Here is a 26,092-nt window from a genome sequence, read left to right on the forward strand (position 1 = left end):
CATTGCAAATACATTAATTTTATATAAATATAAATATTGATATAAATATAAATATTTATTATATAAATATAAGTATTGATGTAAATATAAAATAAAAATTTATTAAAATAGTAAATAAATTCTAGGTAAATATAAATACTGATGTAAATACAGTATAAGAAATATAAATATATATATTCATTAAAATTACAAATAAATATACTGATCTAAATCCATGCTTTTTAGCCATGCTTAGAATGGAGGACGTTTTGGAATTCCTCCTGGACAGAAGGTTAACATGGAGGACAGGTCCTGAGAAAGGAGGACCTCTGGTCACCCAAGGGACAGAGTGACCAGATGTCATATACCCACAGAGGAAGACAAGGCACCACAAAACATGGGGTATTAAAGAAAAATGTAGGACGTTACCAAGTAAAGCCAAGTAAACTCATGCTCCTTAGCCATGCTAAAAATGGAAGATGTTTTGGAATTCCTCCTGGACAGAAGGAATGTAGGAAATGGAGGACATGTCCTGGAAAAGGAGGAGGATGCCTGGTCATCATGTCCCTCACGGAGTCCATCCATCTGGAATATGGTCTTCCTCTTTTTCTACTTTGCTCCACCTTTCCTAGCATTAGTAGTAGTAGTAGTAGTAGTGAGTCATGTCTTCTTATGATATGGTCAAAATACAACCTCAGCTTCATCATCTTGGCTTCCAGGAAAAGCTTGTATTTAATCTGTTCAAGAGCCCATTTGTCTTTTTGTCTGTCCATGGTATCCTCATCACTCTTCTCCTGAACCACATCTCAGATGAGTTATCCTCCTGCTGGCTTTCTTCACTGTCCGGCTCTTGCATCCACACATGGCCAGGGTGACCAGGCAGACATCCTCCTTTTCCAGGGCATGTCCTTCATTTCAACCTTCTGTCCAGCAGGAATTTCAAAATGTCTTCTATTTTGAGTATGACTAAGAAGCATGAATGTAAGTTTATATTAATTTAGCTTTTACAGTGGGACCTTGGTATCCATGGAGTCAGTCACCCATGGATGGCAAGTCCCCGTTGTCCCCAATGATGGCGCATACATGCAGATGCACGGCCATCAGGGGTAATGGGACTTTGTCATTAGGGACAAATAGTCGACCGCTGTGGGCCCAAATGGGCCATTGGCAGGAGGAGATTAAATCCACTCCTTTTGCCAGCAGTTTTGAGCTGCCTTAGCCAGTCTCGAGGAGCTTTCGGACACTTCAGGGGTGTGCGTCATCTAAACACTATGCCCCCAAAACAGCCAGAAGCTGCCTTATTTGGCCCTTCTGTTTCGAGCCTCACTAGAGGATTTGGGATGTAGCCTCATCCCATCAATACAACTGGAGGTCACCCAGTTGGGGAAAACTGGTGCATCTCTGGGAAAGCATACCCATTTTCGTGAAGGTGTTCTTGTGCTTATTTGTGCCTAAAATGAAAGGGGGGGGGGAGTTGCCTTAATTCCAATAGTGGGACCTCAGTATCCATGGGGAATCCATTCTAGACCTCCCTGCGAATACCAAAATACATGGATGCTCAAGTCCTGTTGCCCAAATAGCAGTACCATTGGGGACAATGGGACTTCTTGAAGTAAGCACCAGGGGACTTGATGGGATGAGGAGCCGAAGCCCTTCTCCTCCCAAGAGTCGCCCACTTCTTCCCCCAGGAACCCGGATAGCGATGGAGTTGGGACCCCAGCAGGCGTGACTGGGAGTCAACAGCAGCATGGCCACGTGACACTTTCCCATTAGGTACAATGTGGGCTTGCCGTCCGAGGATGCTTGAATCCTTGGATGACAAATCCATGGATATTGAGGGCTGGCTGTACAATCACTGTGCTCTTTACTGAAGCTCACTGCTGGCAGTCCATTTCCTATAACTGCATACAGCAGAACAGCCTAATTGTGCTTTCACACTTGTTAGCAGTTGAGAAAAAACAACTGTTCTACGGGAAAACAGAAATGCTGCAGAATTGTTGATTTCAAATTAATATTTAACTTAGACTCTTGAACAAAAAAGCCACACAAGATCTGATAAAGCCTGGGGTGTTTATTTTGTCTCCCATTTTTGTATGGAACAGACATTTTTATAGGCCATTGAGAGCATCACACAGAAATGATCTCTCCTTACATCATAAGGAACATACTTAAAAGCTGACAAGAAAAAGTATCCAGCAGTTTCACCACCCTACTAATATACTGGCCTTATCTACACCCTTACTTTCTAGTTACACACAGGCACACTCCAAGAATGAAAATGAACAACATGAGAACAGAAATACAGATTTCTGGGATTTGCTATCACTTTCATTCAGGACAAACAGGCATGTTCATTATTATGACATGACTAGATTCTTCAACTATCTATTGGAAGCAGGATCTTAGTTCTGATGAATTTGTTTAAGGGACTGTATGAACTGCATCACACTGTAGGCTATATTACATGCACTTAAGCACAAGTGATGTTTTGTAAATCACAAATGTGGAAATCTACCACCAGGTTTAGGCAGTTAATATGCATCTGTAAGGGAGCGCCTTTTGCTGTGTATTCCCCATCCGTTTTATGTAATTTAGACTTTATTCATATTTATCTTCAAAGCTGCTTATGTTTAAGAATCTAACTTATGTTCAACTTAACACAATTCTAAGGAACAAAATACTTTTTTTGCTATTGGTGATCTAATAATTTTCTCTTTTGAAAACTACATTGCAGTCTTTAAAAATAATGTTCTAATTACAGGGCAACAGTTAATTATTTTTAACTGTGTAAAAATCATAGAAAACATTTTAGGCTAATTTAGTAATTAATAAAATTTTCATTATCAAACATTAAGAATCTCATCTGAGTTTCTGTAAAAATAATAAACTTTTGAGAGAAACTCAGTGTTTCATGTTTCAAAACAATTTGTTCTATCTTCAGCTTTCCTTAAGCATATAGTCTAGCATTTATGAATAAAAAGTTACTTTTTATCACGCTTACTTGTTTACATATGTTACTTAAAAGAGTTTAATCTGAAATGTGGCATCATCTGGGAAATTTCAAACAGTTAAATCATATTTAACTCAGCTGTAATGAAACTGAAAAAAACCTGCCAAACTGACAAGGGAGCGTTAACCTCTTTTTCAGAGTGCTATATGGTTAGATCCTGTGGACTAACGTTGTGAACTTTTCTTTAAAAACACCGAAGCACCAATACATAGTCCCTGAAGTTTCATTTACAGCATTCTCTGTTGATAACAGCTTCTGTTGCCTTTGGCAGGTGACATTTAGTCACTGCACTAGAACTTTAAATGCATAAAAGATACTTCAGTTCAACTCAAAGTGCTATTTGTTGGGACTTGACGGTGGACTCCCATCATCTTTTGAAAACAAAGATACTTTTTTCCCATGATTCTGTACATGATCTTCATTTATCTTCTCCAAAGCTTCAATCTATAAAATGGGAAGAGACAGGCAAATCAATAACTGTGTAAGCATTCTCACTGTGTATGGAGCATTTCATATCACACATAAAAAATCCTGTTCCTGAGCTTGGTTTCCTTCCTGTTTCACTGATATTATTTGCAAGCCTACTTTTTCTCTTAATGTCCATCTATTTGATTTCTCTTTATAATATTAAGTTACCACCCAATCCTTAAAATGGTGATTTTACAAACCCATGTAGTAGTCAACAGGATTCCGGCAAAAAAGATACCTCAGACGTACACTAGCTATATAGAGATGATAATAATAATAATAATAATAATAATAATAATAGGTTTTATTTATATACCGCCCAATCACTGGGAATCCGAGCGGTTTACAATAGAGGGGATAACAGACAGTTCCCTGCCCACAGGCTTACAATCTAAAAGACACGACACAAAAGGAGAAGGGAATGGTGAGGGGGGGAGGGAATCTGGTCCAGCATTCTTCTCTCCCTCTGAGGCCTGGACCAAGGCAGATGGACCGGAGGGAGGGCTCTTCTTCTTCAGGCTATATAAGAGATGACTGCAAGCTATATAAGGACAATATAAATTTGTCTGATTATTCTGCCATAGCAGTTCCAAAGACAGAGAATTGCCCTCTGCTTGTGAAAAGTCATTGACAATTGTAGCAAACTTATGATGGAAAACTTTGGTCACATAATCTGTGTCTCCCTGTATGTACACAGTATTTCTTGGAAATGCATCTTAGCAAATGAGATCAAATTCAACGCCTCCCCGCACCAAAAACCTACCTCAGCTAAGAAATCCGCCTCATTGTCAGATGCAAAATCTAAACCCGAGACAGCATTGAAGAGCTCTCGCTCACCAAGTGTTTCGGATACACCACCCTTCTGGAAGAACTTTTGTTAAAAGAAGAAGAAAAAAACTTTTATTGCCCATTATTCATAGAAGCACTTGAACTCTATAATTTTCACAGGGTTATGGTCTAGCAATTTTTCAGGCAATTGTTCTTGCAGCCTTGTAACTCAACTTTTCTAATCTAGAGTTGCCTTCCTCTCCGAGAATCTGCTTTTACTGAAGAGGATCTCTCATTTAAAATCAGGGTCTTGATTTAAGAGACATATTACAAAGACAAAGGGAGTTTGCACAAGACACTTACTGTGAGCAATAAAGGGTCACAGTGGGTATTCAACTGTTTTAGTCATCAACAAAACCACATCTAGCAGAACAGATTTCCCCCTCCTCTGTGCACTCCCACATGGTCTCCAAATTTGTTTCACAGGGTTGGAGAACATTTTAGAGCAGATTTTTATGGGGAGATATGGAAGAAATTCCATTGCAGGAACAAAGGTCTGCTTGTAAGATGATGGATCTCACACAGTGCAGTTCCTCCTCTTTACCATTTAATCCAGGATCGGGAGTAGTGGTGATTTTGGGGTTACTCTATGTCTTACTCTAGAATAAGATATTTTTCTTAATGTTACTCCTACTCCTGTAAAAATCTCTTACTCCTTTATTCCTTACTCCTACTCCCAGGCCCTGGGGAAAAGCCACAGTTGCTTTGCAAGGCTGGTGTGCATGTGTGTAAGCGTCTCTCTTGGCCTCCCAGTCCCTTCCCCAGTGCAATATAATAAAATTGTTTTTTGCTGTTTGCATGTACAATATAATAACAGGAATAAGGAGTAACAAATACATTTTGTTACTTCTTATTCCTACTCCTACTGCAGTAAAAACCTCTTACTCCTTACTCCTACATCCCAGCTCTGATTTAAACTAATATTTGTGTCAATAAGATACAGATTTAGATTCTCTGAAGTAAATACTAATTCATTATTTTAGAAGAAAAACAGACCACCCCAAAGGGCAGACTAGGGCCGCCCCAGAGCTGCTCATCCCAGCGCTGCAGCAGCTACACATCACAGCCCCAATACGCCTCATGCCAGCCCAAATATGTCAAAGTGCCACAACCCTAGAGTGGCTTGAAGCCGCCCCCCATCTGAACGGCTGAGTGGCTTCCAGGGATCTTGGGGATGTGCAGCATCAAAATGCCACGCTCCCAGGCTTTCCGGAAGCTGGCTTTTCTGAGCTGTCTGTTCAGACCCTCAGTGTGCTAAATAATGCAGTACTAAAGATTCAGTAACAGAGCTGCAAAATTGCCAGATATCTTACCTGTGAAACATTCCTGCAATCTCTGAACAAGAACTCAAGTCCATGAGGATGAGTTGGTTCTACAGACTGGCTGACATCAATTAACCAGACCTAGAATAAATATGTAGTTTTTTAGGTATTTATATATATCGTCCCATGTCAACCAAGAGTTATTTTCTCCCATTATAAATCTGCTTACCTGTCCCCCATGCCACAGCATATTATATTCACTCAGGTCAGCATGAACTAAATTGCATTCTTTATACAACTTTTGCATCATCTAAAAGAAAGCAACACATTATTATTTGGAGTGTGCTCCATGATATTTAGAGTTAATAAAGATTTTCACTGATTAATAAATGTTAAAACATAAAACGTTTAACACAACATTTATTTTACTGAACATGTACCATCAAATAGGTTTGGTATGTTCACTCTAGTTAGCTTATCTGAACTGACAGCTAGTGCAACTATATATGAATGATAAGCAAATTTAAACCATTTCCTAATTGTTCCTGCTTCACTCCAATTCTAAAGAGTGCTAATTATAATTCAAGTATTTTAAAAAATCTATAACAAATATAGTTCCAAGGAGAAAATCACTGGGCCAATAGAATGTGTGCCTTCAATGTCTAAAGGCTTCCCTTCACTGGCAGAAATTATATTTCCTGTTATAGCTACTTCTAAAAAGACCTCTCCTCTTGGACAGGGGTTCTCGATGTTTGTGTTTGTTTCATAACAAACATAACAGTAATCAAAGACAGAGTATTTTTAAGAACAAGGGGTCTGCATTCAAAATTTTATTGACCAATTACATATTTTCTTTTAAAAGAGAGCACAGGTTAATCATGTTGCTCATAACAAAACCTCCAAATTCCAAATTATATTTCAAAAAGTGAAATGATTAAAAATTCTTTCCTTTTCGTTCCCAGAAATCCTAAGGACAGTTCAAGATGAAAACATCAGGTCACATTCTAAAGCCTACCATAATTTTAATATTTCCTCTGTTTCTTATGATTGGTCATGTAGATGCCATGACTCAACTTCAAGCCAAACTATCTGATCTTATTATGCCCTTCCCATACCAACTTTCCTGTAATAAAAGATGTTATCTTTCCTCATAACAGATCTCAAGATCTGACAACTTGCAAATTTTTATGATCTTTTAGTTGGCCTAATAAAAATATTATGCTATATAGATTCTGGAATATTTTCAATAGGAATTTACACCAATAGTTGTGACACAAGACAACAGTATTCCTCTTACCTGAAGAACTTGATAGTAGGCCTTTTTCATATCTTCACTATTAAGCTTTACTTCTTTTAGTTTAGGAGCTGGGACTTGATCCTGACCAATGAAGGACATAACTAATACATGTTTTTTAAGGTTAACCACTTCTGGACAAGGAATGCCTGCCTTCTGCATTCTACACAGAAAATGAGATGGGGAAGAAAGAAGATTAGCACATTTAGGAACTCCCAGTAAATCAAGAATTCTTTACAAAGCCAAACATCTTTGGAATGATATGAATAAATAAATGAACAAAGTTACTAGCTCTTTATAAATACATTAACTTTTCAAGAATGTGAGGGTGGTGGCAGGGAGGTTTGCTTTAGATAAAAAAAATGCTCTCAATGAGTCCCATCCAGTTCAGCAGGAGTGGAGGGGGACTGTAGAGAACCTTCACCGCTCCTCAGGCTTGTGAAAGGGGCAGCTGGGAGGCTCCCTGGAAGGAAGTGTATAAACAATGTGGGGCCAGGCTGCTGCCCCCTCCTAAAGCCTGGGGCAGAAGTAGGTGCATTAAAAGAGCAGACCCCCCCCACTTTTGAGAGAAAGAGGGGGTATGAGTACAGTGACTGTGTGTCACTGTACACACGGCAGTCAGCTTTAGGAGTGGAGTGGAGGTGGCATGGAAGTGGGTCATCTAAAAGCAATCCCAACCTGCTTCAGGCACGCAAAGAGAGCACTGCACCCTTTTCACCCATTTTTTCTCCCCGGTGAGGTGGGAGGACAAGGAGTGTGAAAGCGGGTTGTCAAAAAGTAATCCAGAAATCCCAACCTGTTTCAGGCATGCAGGGAGTGCTCTAAATCCTTTTCAGCAGCCTGATCTTTTTCACCCATCTTTTCTCCTCTATGAGGCAAGCTGACCTCTGTATACCTGAAGCCCAGATGGGGTTGCTGAACTGCTTTTTCATAAACCGCTTCCATGCCTCCTCCAACCCAGCAGATCAAACCCAGGGGAAAACCAACTATCAACAGCAATCACCCCAGATCAGGTGGAGTGATGGGGAGCATGGAAGCAGGTGGTTAAAAAGCAATCCACCAACCCTAGCCTGGATTCAGGCACACAGATGTCAGCGTGCCTTTCTGGGAAGAGAAGGAAAGTGAAAAAGACTAGGTTGCTGAAAAGGGTGTAGAGGTCTCTCTGCATGTCTGAAACCAGTCTACCTTGCTGGATTGCTTTTTGATGATCTGCTTCCATGTTCTCCCCACCAGCAATGCCCCATGGAAAGCGAGTCTTGGAAATGGGGCAAATCTAAACATGTACACCTTATAGCCTGAAGGTAATTTTATTTAGTATTTTTAACAATTTTGTGCATGAAACAAAATTTGTGTACAGTGGTACCCCGGGATACGAAATACCCACGTTACGAAATTTCTGGGATACGAAAAAATCCCATAGGAAATAATTGTTCCGGGTTATGAAGGTTTTTTCGGGTTATGAAAAAATTTTTGGTGCTTTTCGGCGCTATTTCACACGAAATCGCGGCTTTTCCCCATTAGCGCCTATGGCATTTCGGCTTGCGAAGGCTTTTCGGGTTACGAAAGCGGCGGCGGAACGAATTAATTTCGTAACCCGAGGGAGCACTGTACATTGAACCATGAGAAAGCAAAGGTCACTTATGAAAAAGCGATCTCAGATACTCATTAACAAAGGTTTGGTTTTTGGAATATTTTGGATTTCAGAATTCGGGATAAGGGAGACTCAACCCGTATGATGAAAAGTAGTTACTGTAATATAACAACATATATGTTTGATGATGAGTAATTATATTAATATAAAACTAATATAAAACAACATGGCAGAAAGCCAAACAATAAATTTGCTTTTTATATTGATTCCCAAGGACATTACTAAGTATAAAAAATGGAACAATATTTTAATATGTATAGCTATTATTTCCATACCTTGTTAAATTGTGCATTTCTTTCTCAGCCCACATGCGTATTATCTTTCGTGGATTCAATTTGCTGAAGCGATCTTTAAATCTATAATCATCTTTGATATACTTATCACGATTCTTAAATTCATTAAGAGTTGTTTTAAACACCTTTATAGCACATTCTGAAGGTACTGGTTTAGCATCCTCACCCAAGCTTTAGGAGGAACACATGAAACACATTTTAGATATACAAGCAAGCTGAATTTTAAAAAGTTGAGCAAGAAAGTATACTGAAAGTAAAATATGAGAACACTTTGTATTATTTCACGACATTAAATCTCAGTTTGTTGAAAAACACAATAATCCGAACTTTAGTACAAGTCACACTTATAACACTGTTCATATTACATTCTTGATTTTAAATAATTAATTTATTCGGTAATTTATAAGTTTGTGGCTTTGTGGTTAAGATGCCAGTTCTGATGATCGGAAGATCAGAGGTTGGCAATTCGACGCCTGAGTGCTGCATGATAGAGTGAGCTCCTGTCACTAGTCCTAGCTTCTGCCAACCTAGCAGTTCGAAAGCATGCAAATTCAACTAGATAGATAGGTACCACTTAAGTGGAAAGGTAACAGCATTCAGTGCAGTCATGCTGGCCACATGACCACCAGACCAGTCCTTGGACAACTCAGGCTCTTGAGCTTAGAAACGGAGATGAGCACCACCCCCTACAGTCAGTTACAACTAGACATTCATGTCAAGGCACTATACCTTTAATAAGATGAATGAGGTATATACAGGACACTTCCACTGTGGCTATTTTATAATTCCAAATACTATGCTAGAGCTGTGTTTCACACAATATTTTTGTTTTTGTTATGCTTCCAACCAATGGCAACCCTAACGCAAACCTATCACTGGGTTTTCTTGGCAAGATTTGTTGGGGGGGGGGGAGGATGTCATCGCCTTCCTCTGAGGCTGAGAAAGTGTGACTTGTCCAAGGTCACCCACTGGGTTTCTAGACAATTTGAACACTGGTCTCCAGAGTTGTAGTCCAACACTCAAACCACTACACCTCACTAGGTCTTCACACAATACAGACATAAATCATAAAAATATCTACATATATGTATAAATACCTTCCTCCATAGGCATGAAACACCACAGATTCTTTTCCTGTACTTATGCATCCAGTGATAGTCTCCAGCAGCCCAGAATTGACCATTTTATATAAAAGTAAACGTGTTTTAGGATCTACTGCTTTCTCCTGCAGAAGAAAAGAAAAATGTTTTAAGTTTGTTGCTATAATTTTTTTTAAATGACAATATTGGAACATCTAATTATATTTGCTAGTAAATTCAGTTCAGTTCAGTGCAGATGACAAGTTGTTCCCTTGTGTCACCCTGTATGAATTAAAACCAATTTGATCTTACTCTTTAATTATCATCCTTCAGACAGCAAGTAATACAAGCAAGTTCAGTTAATACAACTCTGAAAAACATGGTGTTATGCCTCTAAAGAAAGAAAGAGAATTTAGCCTATGGATGGCTATTGGCTAAGATGACATATGACAGAACAAAGCCTCTGGGCTTCATGCATCCCCCAAGGGCAGTTTTGCAGCCCTGAGGGCCTCCTCAATGCCTCCTGAAAGCTAAAAATAATCTTGGTGGGGGGAAAAACCTGAGCTTTTCACTCCTGGAGCATTCCATGGGTGAAAGTTTTGGCACAGAATAGGGTGCATGATCACCCAAATTCCCAATATAAAAAATAAAAATGAAAAATGAAAACAGAACTAAGTATTTGGGCATTTGCAATTTTGCTTTATTTTTCCAAAATCCATATTGTAATTACACCTTTATTAAAGGTAAAGGTTTCCTCTTTGACAAAGTTGTCAAGTCATGTCTGACTGTAGGGGATGATGCTCATCTCCGTTACTAAGCCAAAGAGCCAGCATTGTCAAAGACAACTCTGGGATCATGTGGCCACTATGACTACACAGAACGCTGTTTACCTTCCCACCAAAGTGGTACCTATTTATCTACTCACATTTGCATGCTTTTGAACTATTAGGCTGGCAGAAGTTGGGACTAGTGATGGGAGCCCACCCCATCATGCAACACTTGGGCCTCAAACTGCAGTGCCAACCTGCCGATATTTCAATCAACAGAGTCAGCATCTTAACCACTGAGCTTCCGCGTTCTTTATTAGGCCAACCAAAAAAGAACAAAATTAATTTTGTTATCTTTTGAATTTCACAGGCATTATCAGGCAAAAATTGTAAAAATGCAAGTGAGGAAGGAAAGTGATCATGTTGAGTCACAAGGTCTATATTTCAGGTAGTACAGAGGAAGGATCTGTATAGACTAGAATGTTAGGCCACACATCCAATGGGAATGAGCTGATTATAAATCCCATCACTTTCCTCGCCTTGTTACCTTCTTTAAAACCATCATTACATAGTGATGAAGACTGAGTCATAGATTCTACTACAATATATTTGGTGTCCTTTAGACCAGCCTCATAATGTTATCACTACGATGTGGTATCGGGATTTTGCTTTAGAGCCAACATGGTTGCTGCGGCATTTGTATGTTATGTTCTTGTAATTTTTGTATATTTCTAGGCATATTTTTAACCTATTCTGGCTTTTGGTGGGTATTGAAGGAATGAATTTGGCTCCTACTCCTGCCAAAGTTTCCAGCCCTTGAGCTAAGAGGAAATGTATTGCAATACCTTGTGTGTGTGTTGTGTACCCTCAAGTTGTTTCTGACTTATGATGACCCTAGGTGAACCTATCATGCGGGTTTTCTTGGCAAGATTTCTTCAGAGGTTTGACATTGCCCTCGCCTGAGAGCATGTGACTTGCCCAAGGCCACCCAATGGGTTTCATGGCTGAGTGGGACTTGAACCCTGGTCTCCAGAGTCATAGTCCAATGCTCTTTTTAGCTACACTGGCTAAAAGATTAAAATTTATATCTAACTCAGAAAAAAACAAAAACATAGCAGCAGAAGATAAAATCAGTACAGCAAATCTCACCGCAGCACTGGAATGTTATAAAACCTACAGCATATTATTGGTATTATTTTTTCTAAATTTCTAATATAGACTGCTGTAAAAGATAAAGTGCTGTATCCAGACTGAAGAAAAAGACCCTAAAAGAAATTTTAGATACTCTGTTTTCAGTCACATAGTTCTTAAATATTATTAACGAATATGCTAAAGGTGCCAAGACAAACAATAAGTTAGTTTTAATAAATAAATTGGTATTTCATAAAATATTTTTTTAATTCGGTGTTTAAAAGAATCTCGGGCAATGACCTGATTAGCAAAGTTGCTTCAGACAAACTGCTATTTGCCAGTGAGGCAAAGCTTCACCAATCTCAATCTGCCTCCAGAAATTAGTTCTACTTTAAGTATTGATTAATCAACATAGTATTAGATTTTTCTTAAATACCATTCCCCAACATAATTATGCAACACTCATTTTAAGCCATCAAGACATACAGCAGTGGAATGTTCCTTCTTCTCATGGAGCCTGGCACTTCGACGTTCCTCAGAGTATGCATGCTGCTTTAAGGCATTGAAGACGTGATTGGACAATTTCAGATCCATACCAATTCCATCACCAACCTGAAATTCTGGTGCAAACTGCAAACAGATACAAAATGCAACAAACGGCATGATATTTTTACTACATGTTGTCTGTACAAGAGGAGGGAAACCCTACTTCCACCCCCTTTCCTCTGTGGTGACAACCCTAGTGCCTCCCCCCCATTTCTGGATACTGCAAATTCAAAACAGCCAATTTTGGTTGCTGCTCCCTTTGACACCCAGTCACTCTGGGAGCAGCAACTGAACGAATGGCTGTGTCAGTGCTGGCCTTATGGGAAAAGAGTGGGCAAGAGGCCTCTTGGTCGCTGCTCAGCCAGCTGCTTGGTTGTTCTTCCCAAGGGGACCAGGTGCAAAGGGAAATAATTCTACCTGTTGAGGAAGGATTCTCAATCCTTTGTCCTGTTGGAGAGGAGTGCAGCCAGTGTATATGTAGTGGGATTACAGAGCCCACATGCTCTGGACTGGAGACTGGCATGGATGGGAAAGGGAGAGATTTTAACTGCAGGAGCCACTCCAAGGCAAAAGACTCTTTCCAAAAACTGACTCGAGATACTCGTTCCCCAGAGACACACCTTTCCCAAACAGCTTCAAGTGTTTGCAACCCCCTCCCCAAACATTGTTTCTTCTGCTGTCTCTTCTCTCAGCCTGATGAAAAAAAGCAGAAGCAGCAACAGTGGCGTCAGTATGGGTGTGGTGGTGCGGGCAACACTGGGTGATATCCCAGAATAGGGGGTGACACCCAGTTGGGCCCTCATCGAGAGGAACGCTACACTGACTGCCCTCCACCACAGCCCTCTGGATCTTGATGCCAAGGCCTTGTTTTCTTCTTGAGAATGGCACCACAGCAGCAAAGGAGAGGGCTGGGTGCAGCCATCTGGATCTCATTATTGCAGCACTGCAGCAGTGTAGCACTCCAGATCTTGCTGTCAGTCACTGCCACAGCACCACAGCACCACTTTCCTCCTGAAAGTCATGGCAGTGAAGGAAGGGGCCAGGTGCAGCCCTCCAGAACTTGCTGCCTCGGTCCTCTGGACCTCGCTGCTGTTTTCCTCCTGAGGAGAGCAGCCCACATCAGCAACGGAGAAGAGGCAAAGTCGCAGCTGCTCCCAGAAAGCCCTGCCTCATCTGGAGCCCCACCCCCTGCTCACGAACCCCACCCCCACAAAGCAGGTGACATCGGGGGCAGCAACACCATGGAGCAGCAGCACAGCTCCAACCTGTAAGCCAAATCCTGACAAAGCTCACAAAAGCTTAAGCAGCATCCCAAATTTGAAATTTTTGCCACTCCTTCCTCCTCGCCACCATGTGCTCTAACTCCCCGCTCCAGTCAGTCAGTGGCTGAGAGAGTGAAGACGTGTGGGGAGGTGAAGAGTGGGAGACATCACCACACATCTGCAAGGCTGTGCAGTGATTTTAAGGGACCCTGAAAAGATGTTTTAGACCTTTCACCCTCATCATGGCCCTTAAGGCCCCTGGTTCCCCTTGCCTTTTTTGCGCAAAAATACTTTGATTGAAGGCCCCCCTGCTGACCCCTTTCCCCCTCAACACCCCCTTTAATCTCTCCACCACCCCCTGGGGGAGGCATACCATCCACTTCAAGAATCACTGTCCTACACCAACAGTGCTATTTTTAATTACATTATTTGTACAGATGTACAGATCTTACTCAGTCATGTATAGAATAAGCCCACTGAAACCGATGAGACTTTAGTCAGTCATTATCAACTAAAATCCTATTGATTTCAATGATTCTATTCTTAATACTGTATAGTTAAATCTAGACCCAACACTACATTATACTGCATTGATACTGCTTTTTCTATAAATACTCCAGACGAATAGGCTGAAGAGAAAGACTATAGTGACTGAATTGTTTTAGGCTGCTATGGAAGCTTGAAGATGACACCTGGCTCCCACCACAGGTTTTAAAGTAAATGTTGAGAAGAAACGTCAGCAGGGACACAGAATATATCAGAGGCCAATACAAATTCAATCACTCACTTCATGACAGTTTACATACAGTCTTGGAATATCTGTGACAAATTTAGTATAGAACTTACATTTTCCATCCTTGCCGTATTCTTTCGTCCACATACAACCTCATCGTGTTTAGTAGTAATATCTTTTCCTTTTCCTATAAAGCCCTTTTTGGGAGTAGTGGTAGGCTTATCTATGAATAATTAGAATAACAGTCTCAGATTACATCCGCAAGACTACTACCAGTATGCAACCATGCCTTTAGCTTAAAAAGCATTCTGAGGCACACACACTGACATTATCATTTACCCAATTTTACACAGCTATCATAATGGATACTTTGTAAACTCTGTACAAAGTCTGACACAACTTCATAGAATATAAGAAGGACTCTTTGGTGAAGAAATTTACTTCTATTGCTGTTATGTTTACCAGATACTTAAATATTCCCCCCCTACTTCTTTCAAAGCATGGCTCTAAATCAATCTCTCCTGCAAAGATTGCAACTTAGCCCTATAATCTTCACAACTAACTAAAACAAAATCTAAGCATACAGAATTACATTTGCTCACATTCTCCTCTCTGTATTGCAGTTTAAATGCAGATTTCAAGCTCCATGGAGCAAGGATTTGCATTTTGCTTAGCCATGCTTAAAGTGACATGATATATGCTGATCAATCTTCCATACATTAAAAAGATGACAGCATAATATACTTTTCATTTTTATTCAGCAATCAAGTAGGTGCCACTGACCTTGCAAAAACATATTTCATGGTCACATGTTTTTACAACATTGTTGATAGTGTTATACTTGCAAATATTTTAATTCAAAAAAATACCTGCTCTGTACGGATCATGACGAGTATCCTGCCAATCAACCTCATCTTCAGAGCTGTCACTGTCTTCAAATGGATGCACTTTTCGGTAATTCTCAAAAGATATGGACACTTGAAAAGCAAAAGCACAAGTAGCATGACTTTTCAAGTATTTGCCACCAACTGGTACCTCTGCCATATAAAAGAGCCACTGAGAAATATTTATTAATTAAAATATTTACACACTACCTGGTATAAATAATTCAGCTAAAAACATATGACATATTAGAAGGTATTAAATATAAAGAGATTTAACATTATAAAAACTATGTTCAACAGAGTTAATGAGGTCCAAAGGTCTTGATGAACAGCTAAACTTTCACTTGGAGCCCACATAAAAGGAGTGTTGGCACCAATTGGGACTTCAAGGAGACAGCATTCCAGAGTTAGTGTGACACAGCTGAGAAAGCCTTCTCCCATGTCTCAACACAATGAACTGATCACACTAATAGGACACACAGGGGAGCCCCCTACAGCAGACCTCAGTTCTCAGATCCCATTTTGGGAGAAAGGCAGGATAGAAGTGTAATAAATAAATAAAATTCTCTGACAGGCACATATAGACATTTTTATTGTAACAAATCAATGAAGATCAACAATTGTAACCTTTGCTGTCCCCATTGAATTTTTTCTCTTCACGCCGAAGTTGTGCATCAAATTCTCTGTCAAATTCCATTTGCAGCATCTGTGCAAGCATCAAGTCACTGGACGTGTCAGTATTCTCCCCACTAACAAATGGTCCTTCAACAACCCTGGATACAATAGATAAGGATAAAAGTGCATTAGTGTGACAAACTCTAGTTTAACCCTGATATACTTACTCAGAGATTATTTAAAAGGACACAAGGATACGTGAAAACAAAAATAAAAAAATAATACACCCTTTATTAATAAAGTGGAGAATATAAACATTTCTGACATAATGTGTAAATATCTCTCATATGTTACATGAGTCATATTTCATCTTTCTCATATGGTATAAGAGACCTACTACAAAAGAAAGACATTACTTCTACATCTGTAACACGAAAAGATGAAAATACCCATGTAGATTGGTACCACTGAGACTAGTACAAATAACACAGTGTGATAGTTTGCATTACAGTGGAAGAAGCTTTGGAAATCCACACAGCGGCCCCAGGTGTAAAAAAGGAAGAATAATACTGATAAGGTCCTAATAGATCATAAACTACAATGAAGCCTCTATCTCAAATAGCAGGTCAAGTGGTAAATTAAAACAAAACCTGCAGTCCCCTTAGAGCAGTGGTCCCCAAACTGTGCCCTTTAAGAGATTTTTGACTCCTGCTCCCAGAAGCCTCAGCCATGTTGCCAATAGTCTGGGATTCTGGGAGATGAAGTTCAAAGTTCCTTAAAGGGCACTGTTTGGGGACCACTGTCTTAGAGTCAGTCAAAGCAATTTCTATTCATTTAGGGGAAAAATCAGCCACTACTTTTTGCTAGACTGAAAAAAGTCTAGTGAAGGCATAATGGAGGGAAAGAAGTCCCAGTTCTCCCACTGTGAAAATATAAGCTGGCTGAAGTTATTCCGCATCTTGATGCCCTCTTGCAACTCCTCTGTTCACCACTGACCTGACTGGCCAGAGTGAAGGCAAAGAGCCCATTAAGTGAAACTCTTACATTGTACATAGCTTTTTTTGTCAGGTACTTTAATAAATAGCACTTCCATCTTCTGTAACTGTATTTTCTCACTTCTGCTGGTGATCTGGAGGAAGCTATACTATCTCCTCACTTCCAAGGAGCAATGAATCATGTCACTCTCTTCCCACTCCCAGCCAACAGGCAAACAGTTGGTGTCTGTGGGACCTGTGATCAAAACTTTACTTTCAAGTAAGGCAATATAGAACTATAGATGCAGAGAATAAGATGCCTCATCATCTAAGTGTATAAGCAAGGATTTAATTGGAAAGATGTTCAACTTACTTGACCACTTCTGGAAAAACAGCACTTTCTTCTTCTAGCTGCAACTCTTTAGCTAACTGTTCACTCATAACATCGGCAAGGGAACATGATATTGTAGTATTTTTAGGAGTTCCCCAAGGGCACTAGAATAACAAACAGACATTTTGTGTTGGATAAAGGTTAAGTAAGCAAGTTTTCTCCACATATAATTTTTTGGGGTACACAGAATGTTTCTCAGGACTGAAAATACAATTGTAACATAAAGTACAAATACAATGTAATAAAGTATTAAATCAAATTAAAAACTGGGTTTCTAAAGAACACGTCACCTGGTAACAGGTGGTGCAAGCGAAAGACATGAGCATTCTTAAAACTGTGATTTCTTTTAAATTGATCCTTGCAGTGACAAACAGTGTATCTGCAAGGTAGTATAAGCTTAAGACAGCCTTTTCTATTCCTCCGAGGTCACGTCACCACAACCTCAGTGTATTAAAATGATCTCGTAGGCTGTAGGCAAAATAATACTGGGGAAGAACACCGTGTGCTTTCCTTCCACTCATGAACCAGGTTGGTGTGTTGATAAAGCCAAATTTCAAGACAGGTACAGACCAGTAACGTCCCCACACCAGGTGTCACCCAGGGCAAGGGGCAGGGCTTCTGGGAACTGGGGCTTCCGGAGATGGGGCACACTCCCTCCCCCAGTGCCTCCCCATCCTTTTTCTGATGAGGAAAAGGACAGGATGGCACATGGGGGGGTGGGAGTGGAAGGATGGTGTGTGGGGGTGTGAGCATGCAGGGGGAGCAGGGGGATGGGGATAGGAGTGCATGCGGGGAGCATGGGGATGCTGCGTGGGCACAGCACATGTGGGGACAGCACCCAGCCAGGTGTCACCTCCCCTTCTCGGGTGTCACCTGGTGCATGCCACATAACCGCACCTGTGATGCCACTGGTACATACAACTAAATCAATTCAGTTTGTCATTTTATGTATTTATTAAAGACCCAGGCAAAGAAGAGTTCAGAAGCAGCTGCATTTAATATAAAATGAACAAACCAGCCATTACCTAACTAACTTATCAGTAGCCTAAGGGGGGGAAATCACCAAAGCAGCTTTTAGGGCAGAGGTGAACAATGAGTATTACAGTGCACCTGCACACGATACACGGCTTTAAGCTTAGACTGAAGCTGCGCGGCAATTAAACAAATGGCATGCTAACCTATGGCACGTGCGCCATGAATACACGCCCTATTGTTTGCAATGGGGCACAAGCATACGGGGAACTCCTCTTACATGGGGGGGGGGATCTAGGACAGATCTCCATGTAAGGGAAGGTCCCACTGTATTGTTGCCATCAACCTGTCCAGATTTTCTAGCCAATAAAAGGCATGACTTGCCTCTCCTGGAAGAGGCCATTTGCCTTCTTAAAAGTCTCTCTCTCCTGTGTTTAACACCACAACAATATTCCTTTTTGAAAACCACAAGTGGGCTTTGTTTTGGGCATTTTCATCAGTTTGTGTGGCCTAGAGGGTTCCAGTGGCAGAAATTAGATATCCAGACCTACTGCAGCTGCCCATCCCTGCTTTAGGGGAAAGATAACCTTGAGTTTTTCTGGCCTAACTTGGCTGATGCTGCTTTCTGGAAATTAGGCAAAGACCAAGAAAGCTGTTTTCACAGACAGGGATAATCTTCAGGGTAGGGCATAGAAGGATAGAGGGATATTTTAATTGAAAAGTCACAGGGATGTTGAAGTTTCTACATGTCTGGGCATGCCCTTTACTAAGAGACATTCTTGAAAAGGAAAAGTATGAAGTCATTTCCCTATGGCTCAGCATTATGGTAAACAGATACCTATGAAAGTATCTGTCACATTTTACTTACCATATAGTGTAAGGTTTGTCCCAAGCTAATGTGAGTTCAAGAATTAATAGGGTTTTTAACAGCTAAATCTCACCCATACCTCTCCATTTGCTTAAAGCTGTACTTCTTTTGATAAAATATTTTTATTGAAATTCACTTATAACATGCAAAACAAAGAAAGTAGAGAAAACAAGAAACAAAAACATAGCAAGCATAAGAAAACACAAACAAAAAATGTCTACAATGACCAATATAACAACTAAGACTAAGTTTCGCCTTTTTCCATCCCCCCAATGTCTTGCACATTAACTGCATTGTTGATGTCTAAAATTACTAACTTTTATCTTAGTATGTGTGTGTGTATATATATATTATTTTCTACCATACAGAAAAGAATTACTACTTAAATATCAAAATCTATCATAGCATCCTCTCCTTTTCTTGTCTTAATATCATCCATAAAAGTCTGCCAAGTACAGTATGTAAGTATGTTTGCATTGAGTTTCCCTTTAAGTAATTTATTAATTTATCTGAAAAGGTCCAGTAATTTCTGCATCCACTCTTCAGTGTTTGGGGTTATCTTCTGTTTCCAATGTTTTGCATAACACATCCTTGCTGCCACAATCATATAACATAGTAAGTAAGCCTCTTTTTCACCTTCCATTTTTCCATCTAAATCCCACATGTGTGAAAGAAATAATCCCAGTCTAAATGATATTTCTGCTCTCAAAATCTTTTGATTCATCCTACAAATTTTAGCCAATACTTTTGTGCTTTTTGACATGTCCACCACTGATGATAGAACGATCCCACATTTATTGCACTTCCACCATTTACTATTTACTTTTTTTATAGATTTCCAGCAATCTAACAGGCGTCAAGTACCACCTATACAACATTTGGGGTGGGTGGGTGAAATCCTTCAAATCATAGCAGCAAATAAACTTTAATTCCTTAAACCATACCTTTTCCCATTGCTCGAAATGTACTGTCTGGCCTATATTCCTTGTCCACTTCACCATACATTCTACTTGCTCATCTTCTGTTCCTGGTTTGTTCCTGGTCTTCTTCTCCATATATCTATTTTTCAAACTCTGATTCTTCTTTTCCAAAATGAAATTTAATCTTATCTTCTCTATATCTTTCTCTTAATTGGCAGTATAACAACCACTGTGTATCAGATCACTCTGAGTCTTCCTCCAACTGGTGTAGATCTTTAGATTTCCACATTCTTTGATCTAATTCCAACAGATCTTTATATCTTACTCATTTCTGCACATTTCCAAGCTCTTTCCTATTAAATGCTCCTTGTGGCAATACCAATCCTGGTAGTTAACACTCAATTTTCCCTTATATTTATCCCATAATCTCATCAGGGGTTTCCTGATGATATGGTCATTAAAATATGCGATGCGCTTTACTTTTTCATACCAAAGCTAGGCATGCCACCCACATCTTAATTCATGGCAGTACTAAAGCAGTACTTCTAAAGCCATCTGAGATGTGGGACAAAAAGGGGGGTTTCCACCAATGTGCCCGGGACCAGGGCCATATTTATGCTCCTTGGTTGCATAGCTCACAGACCACTTGAGTATATATGCTACTTTTCTATAATAAAGAAATAAATTGTCCAGACTATTCAAACTCTGAAATGAATGGGGAAATTACAATCAAAATCATCCAAATTAATTTATACTTTTAGAATATAAATTCAGAGTACAGTACCACTTATTATGTCAACTACAGATCACCAATGAATATCAGGTACTGTAGGCTATTATTATACTTCAAAATAAGGAACTGGAAAACCACCTCTGAATATTTCTTGCCTGAGAAAACTCTATGACATTTATAGGTTCCTCATAAGCACAGAGACAGCTTGAAGGCGCACACACACTAGAAATGTGGTTTATCTTGGAAATCTTTCCTCAAAATATGAAGGATACCGCATGCTTAAGAATGGGCAAAATTTGTGCTAGAACTCTACTCATGAAGACAATGTATAAAATTAGAATACTTATTAAATGGATCTTTATGTATGTACTAATGTTAGATGGTTAAGATGTTGTGCCTCTGCTACGACATTATGGGATGACAGTCCTCGAATTAACTTATCCAAAGCTCTATCTCTTCATTTGTGCACATATATTTTTCAATCAGGATTTGTTAGTTACGTTTCTGCTATTTTAGACTGGAAGTTAACAGTGCTTGCATTCACTTGTGCCAGTCCATAAAAACAGCCATCAAATTTACGGCATTCACACTTACAGAAATGCTTTCATCACTCCTATTTCCTCATACCAATGATGTAAAGGAGTCTCACCTACAAAAGCTCACGCCACTAAGCCGAGCATCTATATATTTTTTCATAATATATATGTAGAAACATTCCTTTAGAACTGCTTTTTAAAGGTTTATCTTTTTTTTACATTTCAGCATAAGATGTAATTTTAAATTACAGAAAGGATCGAATTCACATCCAGATTTTAACCCTCCCCCATGGCATGCTTTCCTTTTGGAAGCCTAAGAATGGTACTGAAGACAAAATGTACCAACAGAAACATACTGTTAGGACTGATACATAATGATGGTATGATGGTCATGACTTCACAACAAAGGTACCCCATGGAAGCACCCAATACTTTTGTATATGGCATTTAAGAGATTGGGCATTGCTCTTATTCCTATACAGTATAATGCCTACCAGGAAAGAGTTATATTTTCAGCATGTAAGTGCTGTATAAACATTTGCCTGTGTAATCAGTTCCGTTTATGAGTCAGAACTGAATGTGGTGCTTTCTCCAGTTACAATAAACAAAGCATAAGCTATTGTGAAATCAAGGCGAAACTAAAATATAGGAATGCAAATACTGTACAAATTATTCCCCACATATTTTTGTTGCTAATTAACACATGCTGAGATAATTATCCAGTGTGCAGACAGTTGCTGACAAAGTGTTTGCTACTAAAAATCCAAAGAATCGACATTTGATCTTAATGGCTTTAAGTCTGGTGTTGACATGGAACTAAGATCAGAAAAGCACAAGGATCATCATGGGTTACATAGCCAACATTACTGATATGGAACGGAAAGTCAAAGTTACAGAACCTGTTTGCTTACGTGAATAAATAATGCCAAAGTCTAAGAAGCTTGACCTATGAGTCAGCCATTCTGAACTGGATTGTGGTCTGTCAGCTCTACTAATGGTCTGGACCAGAGAGAGATCAATATAATGATGGAACAAGTTGGAACTCTTTAATCAAAAGAAATTATATATATATACACATACATATATATATTAATGTATATATATTCTCTCTCTCTCTCTCTCTCTCTCTATATATATATATATATATATATATCTTAGCAACAGTACATCCATAAAATCTATTTTTAAAGTGTAGCATAGATAATGAAATCCCAGAACAGCAGGAAAGAGCTATTTCAGTGTTGCCATAGAGTCATCTTCATCTACAAACTTTACCACACAAATGAGAACTGGGGGGTAGACGTTGGACTTGGAAATCTATTGCTTATCATTTGTTATTTAAGATTTCGTAGAGATTATATATATATATATATATATATATATATATTGTAATTATGCATTTTGTAATACTTGATTTGTGCAAAAAAACAAAAAGGGGTGGGATTTCATTATCAAAACCAATATGGAATATGAAATGTGGATTTAACAGAGTAAGGAATGTTTAGAAATGCAAAATATGAAGAGGAAATGCTAATAGGTTTCAGAGGATGAGGTTCTGCATGGAGAACCCTTGTGTGGAGTTACACAACCATGTGTTTAAGGAAGCCTTACTGTTTAGATACGGATATTATCCCCTGCCGCCAACACAGATGCTCTCGCTCTAATTTTCTACTTTACGGTTAGCTTACGCTTTTTAGCCTAATATGATTGGGATGTGGGTTAGCGTAGGGGATCCTTTTTACATTTATATTTCATGTTTATTGTATTTTACTATGTTTTTATTTTTCCCTTCCTTGTAACCTGCCTTGATTCCTTTGGGGGAAAGGTGGGCTATAAATAAATTATATTATTATTAAACCATATTAAAAGATGTACATTAAGATAAAATGTGAAGATAGCATTCACTCAGTAATTCATTAGATGTGTGTGTGTTGTGCTTGGTGTAAAAAGTGCTTTATATTTTACTTTAAGATAATAAACAAACCCACAAAACATTTAAAACCCCAAAAGCTGCAGGAGCCCTTGCCACTTCTCCCTCAGGTCAGGACTGTACCACCCGCTCCTGAAAAGCGCTTTGGACTTCAGTTCCCAGAAGCCCCTGCGGCGGCCAGACGGAAAGCGACGGAGCCCCAAAAGCCTCGCCGGACGGTGAAGGCCAGCTGCCTCTCCTGTCAGCGGGGCCTATAAGAGGAGGTTCCCCCCGCTTCTTCTCTCACCTTGCTCTGAGGCCAAGCAGGGCCAGGGCTGACTTCCGCGGTGGGAACGACGGAGGCGGCGGCGAGTCCAACGGGATCCATTGGGAAGCGAGAGGAAGGTGCGGCGAGAGAGGAAGTGGAAGCCGAGGCTACAACGGAGCAGAAGGGCACCGGGAGGAACTGCTGGACGAATGGAATGGAGCCTCTTCCGGCTTCTAAATTTGGCTTCACTCCTCTCGCCCTTTGACCCCTGACGTCACCCGCCCACGGGCCACTCCAGCAGGACGCCTCCCGTGACGTCACTTCCTCTGGAATTTCCCCACTCTTCCTTCCCCCCTCCCACCTTTTCGTTTTCCCTTTCTAATAAAGCCACTCAGGTCCTTCCTGGGAGAAAGGCGGCTTACAGTAGAAATGATATAAGTAAACGGAAATAAATAAAGCCCTCTTTGGTTTCTTGAAAGGCCAGGAGGCGCTCCATCTTGGCTTTCTTTTCGACAACAGATAAACAACGTTTATTATTATTACTGCGACAAAAAAGTAACATCAGCCATAAAGATAAATCACACCCACTGCAGCTCTTTCTGGTACTTTTTTTGATCTTCCTCTAGCGTCTTAATTAATTTAAATTAAACTTAAAAGACCAAAAGTATAATAGAATCAAGGTTTGGTAAATTCAAACAAAGAGCTAAAGAATATCAAGAGAGTTGGTCAATTATATACAATTATTTTTTTTCATTTAAATATGTATTTTTAATCTGTATTTTTAATGTTTTATACTGTTTTGTTAGCCGCCTTGAGTCTCTGTGCCGAGAGGAAGGCAGGGTACAAATAAACAGAATAATAAGATCAAGCCAGAAACCTCCCTGGAAGCCAAGATGACAAAACTGAGGCTGTCATACTTAGGACACATCAAGAGAAGGCATAAATCATTGGAAAAGGCAATAATGTAAGGAAAGATGGAGGGAAGTAGGAAGAGAGGAAGGCCCCATGCCAGAGGTGAAAGGTTTTATGGGCTTGCAGGAATTAAGCAGCGCAGTGGAGGAGAGGGGGTCTTGGAGGTGTCTCATCATCCATAGGGTCGCCATGAGTTGAGATCGACTCCAGGGCAGTTAACAACAACAACAAGGGTCGCCATAAGTCAGAAACGATTTGAAGACACAACAACAATGGGTCTATTATTATCAAATGGAAAGTACAGTATACATTACTAGCTGTGTGAAAATAATCTATGGGCCCATATAGCCAGAAGTCCTTAGGACTGGAGCATGGCTTTGGTGCAGCTTCTGGACTATTAGTACACATGCATCATTTAAACAGCATACCTCCAAAGTGACCTAAAGCAGCTTTATTTTGGCCCGTCTGTATGGGGTCTATAATCTGTTACAGGTTATTTTAATATGTTGTAATGTAAGTCACACTCTCTCAGCCTCAGGGGAAGGTGACTGAACTATAAAGGCATAGAGACAGCATGACACAGTAGTTTGAGCATTGGACTCCGACTCTGGAGACCAGGGTTCAATTCCCAGCTTGGCCATAAAACCCACTGGGTGATCTTGGGCAAGTCACATTCTCTTTCTCTCAGCCTCAGGGGAAGGCAATGGCCAACCTCCTCTGAACAAATCTTGCCAGGCTGACCCCATGACAAGGTTTGCCTTAGGGTCACCATATGTCAGAAATGGCTTGAAGGAACACAACAGTGACAACAAAACCGCTCCTTTCTTGTACCTCTTCCTGAGGCTGAGAGAGCGTGATTTGCCCAGGGTTATCAAGTGGGTTTCATAACCGAGCCGGGATCCAAATCCTGGTCTCCAGAGCCTTTTGTCGTTTGCTTTTGTTGTTGTGTGTCTTCGAATCGTTTCCAACTTACGGCGACCCTAAAGTGAACATATTGTGTCGTTTTCTTGGCTAGATTTGTTCAGAAGGTTTGCCATTGCCTTCCCCTGAGGTTGAGAGAGTGTGACAGGCCTAAGGTCAGAAAAATGTAGGGCACTGCCACATATGAAAGCTCAAAACATTCATAGAAATGTAAATTCATTATTCATATCTTCTTAGTCCTGCTCAAAATGGAAGACATACCAGGAAAACAAATGTAGGGCTTTACCACCTATAAAAGCTCAAAACAAACATAAATCCGTGGGGTCTTAGTCTTGCTCAAAAGGGAGGGCATTCTGACATTCCTCCTCCTGGTCCCTGCATCACAAAGCTCCCTTCGCGACGAGGCCTGGGAGGAAGAGGAGGAGGAGGAGGGCGGGGAGCAGCGGAAATCGAGGAGGCAGGCCAGGCTTTGAACTAGGCCTCCCTGGCGGCCCTAAGTTGGGGCTAGGAGAAGGCGACCCCGGCTCAGGGCTCAGCCCCCGAGGAGGCCCTCCTCCCTGCTGCCCAGCTGGGAAGGAGGAGCGGGGCTCGGCGCTCTCCTTGGCCGTCTTTTGAGGTGATTTACCCGCAGTTTGAAGGAGAGGTTCAACGCAGAGGGGGGGAAAAGACACCTCCTCTTCCTTCTCCATTTTGAGCATGACTAAGAAGCATGGATTTATATGATATGCAGGGTGGCCAGACTTTGTCCTCCTTTCCCAGGACGTGTCTTCCATTTCAGCCTTCTCTCCAGGAGGAATGCCCAAAACGTGCTCCATTTTGAGCATGACTAAGAAGCATGGATTTATATATGTTATACAGGGTGGCCAGATGTCCTCCTGCTTTTCCA

General features: G+C 40.3%; 1 protein-coding gene across 1 annotated transcript; it reads right to left on the reverse strand.

Annotated features, from left to right (window-relative positions):
- Positions 1-3,090: 3,090 nt before the first annotated feature.
- LOC121917423 (serine/threonine-protein kinase RIO3-like) lies at positions 3,091-23,565 on the reverse strand. The gene is made up of 13 exons (XM_042443374.1): positions 23,413-23,565; positions 17,150-17,271; positions 15,815-15,960; positions 15,173-15,280; positions 14,417-14,526; positions 12,249-12,392; positions 9,883-10,010; positions 8,768-8,956; positions 6,845-7,004; positions 5,777-5,857; positions 5,599-5,688; positions 4,221-4,328; positions 3,091-3,433 (listed from the first exon to the last, which is right to left on the reverse strand). The coding sequence occupies exons 1-13, from the start codon at positions 23,491-23,493 to the stop codon at positions 3,326-3,328; spliced, it is 1,575 nt and encodes a 524-aa protein (XP_042299308.1). The 5' UTR covers positions 23,494-23,565; the 3' UTR covers positions 3,091-3,325.
- Positions 23,566-26,092: the final 2,527 nt, after the last annotated feature.

The sequence above is a fragment of the Sceloporus undulatus genome, unplaced genomic scaffold (assembly GCF_019175285.1).
Source record: "Sceloporus undulatus isolate JIND9_A2432 ecotype Alabama unplaced genomic scaffold, SceUnd_v1.1 scaffold_17, whole genome shotgun sequence".
In the NCBI taxonomy this organism is placed as follows: Eukaryota; Metazoa; Chordata; class Lepidosauria; order Squamata; family Phrynosomatidae; genus Sceloporus; species Sceloporus undulatus.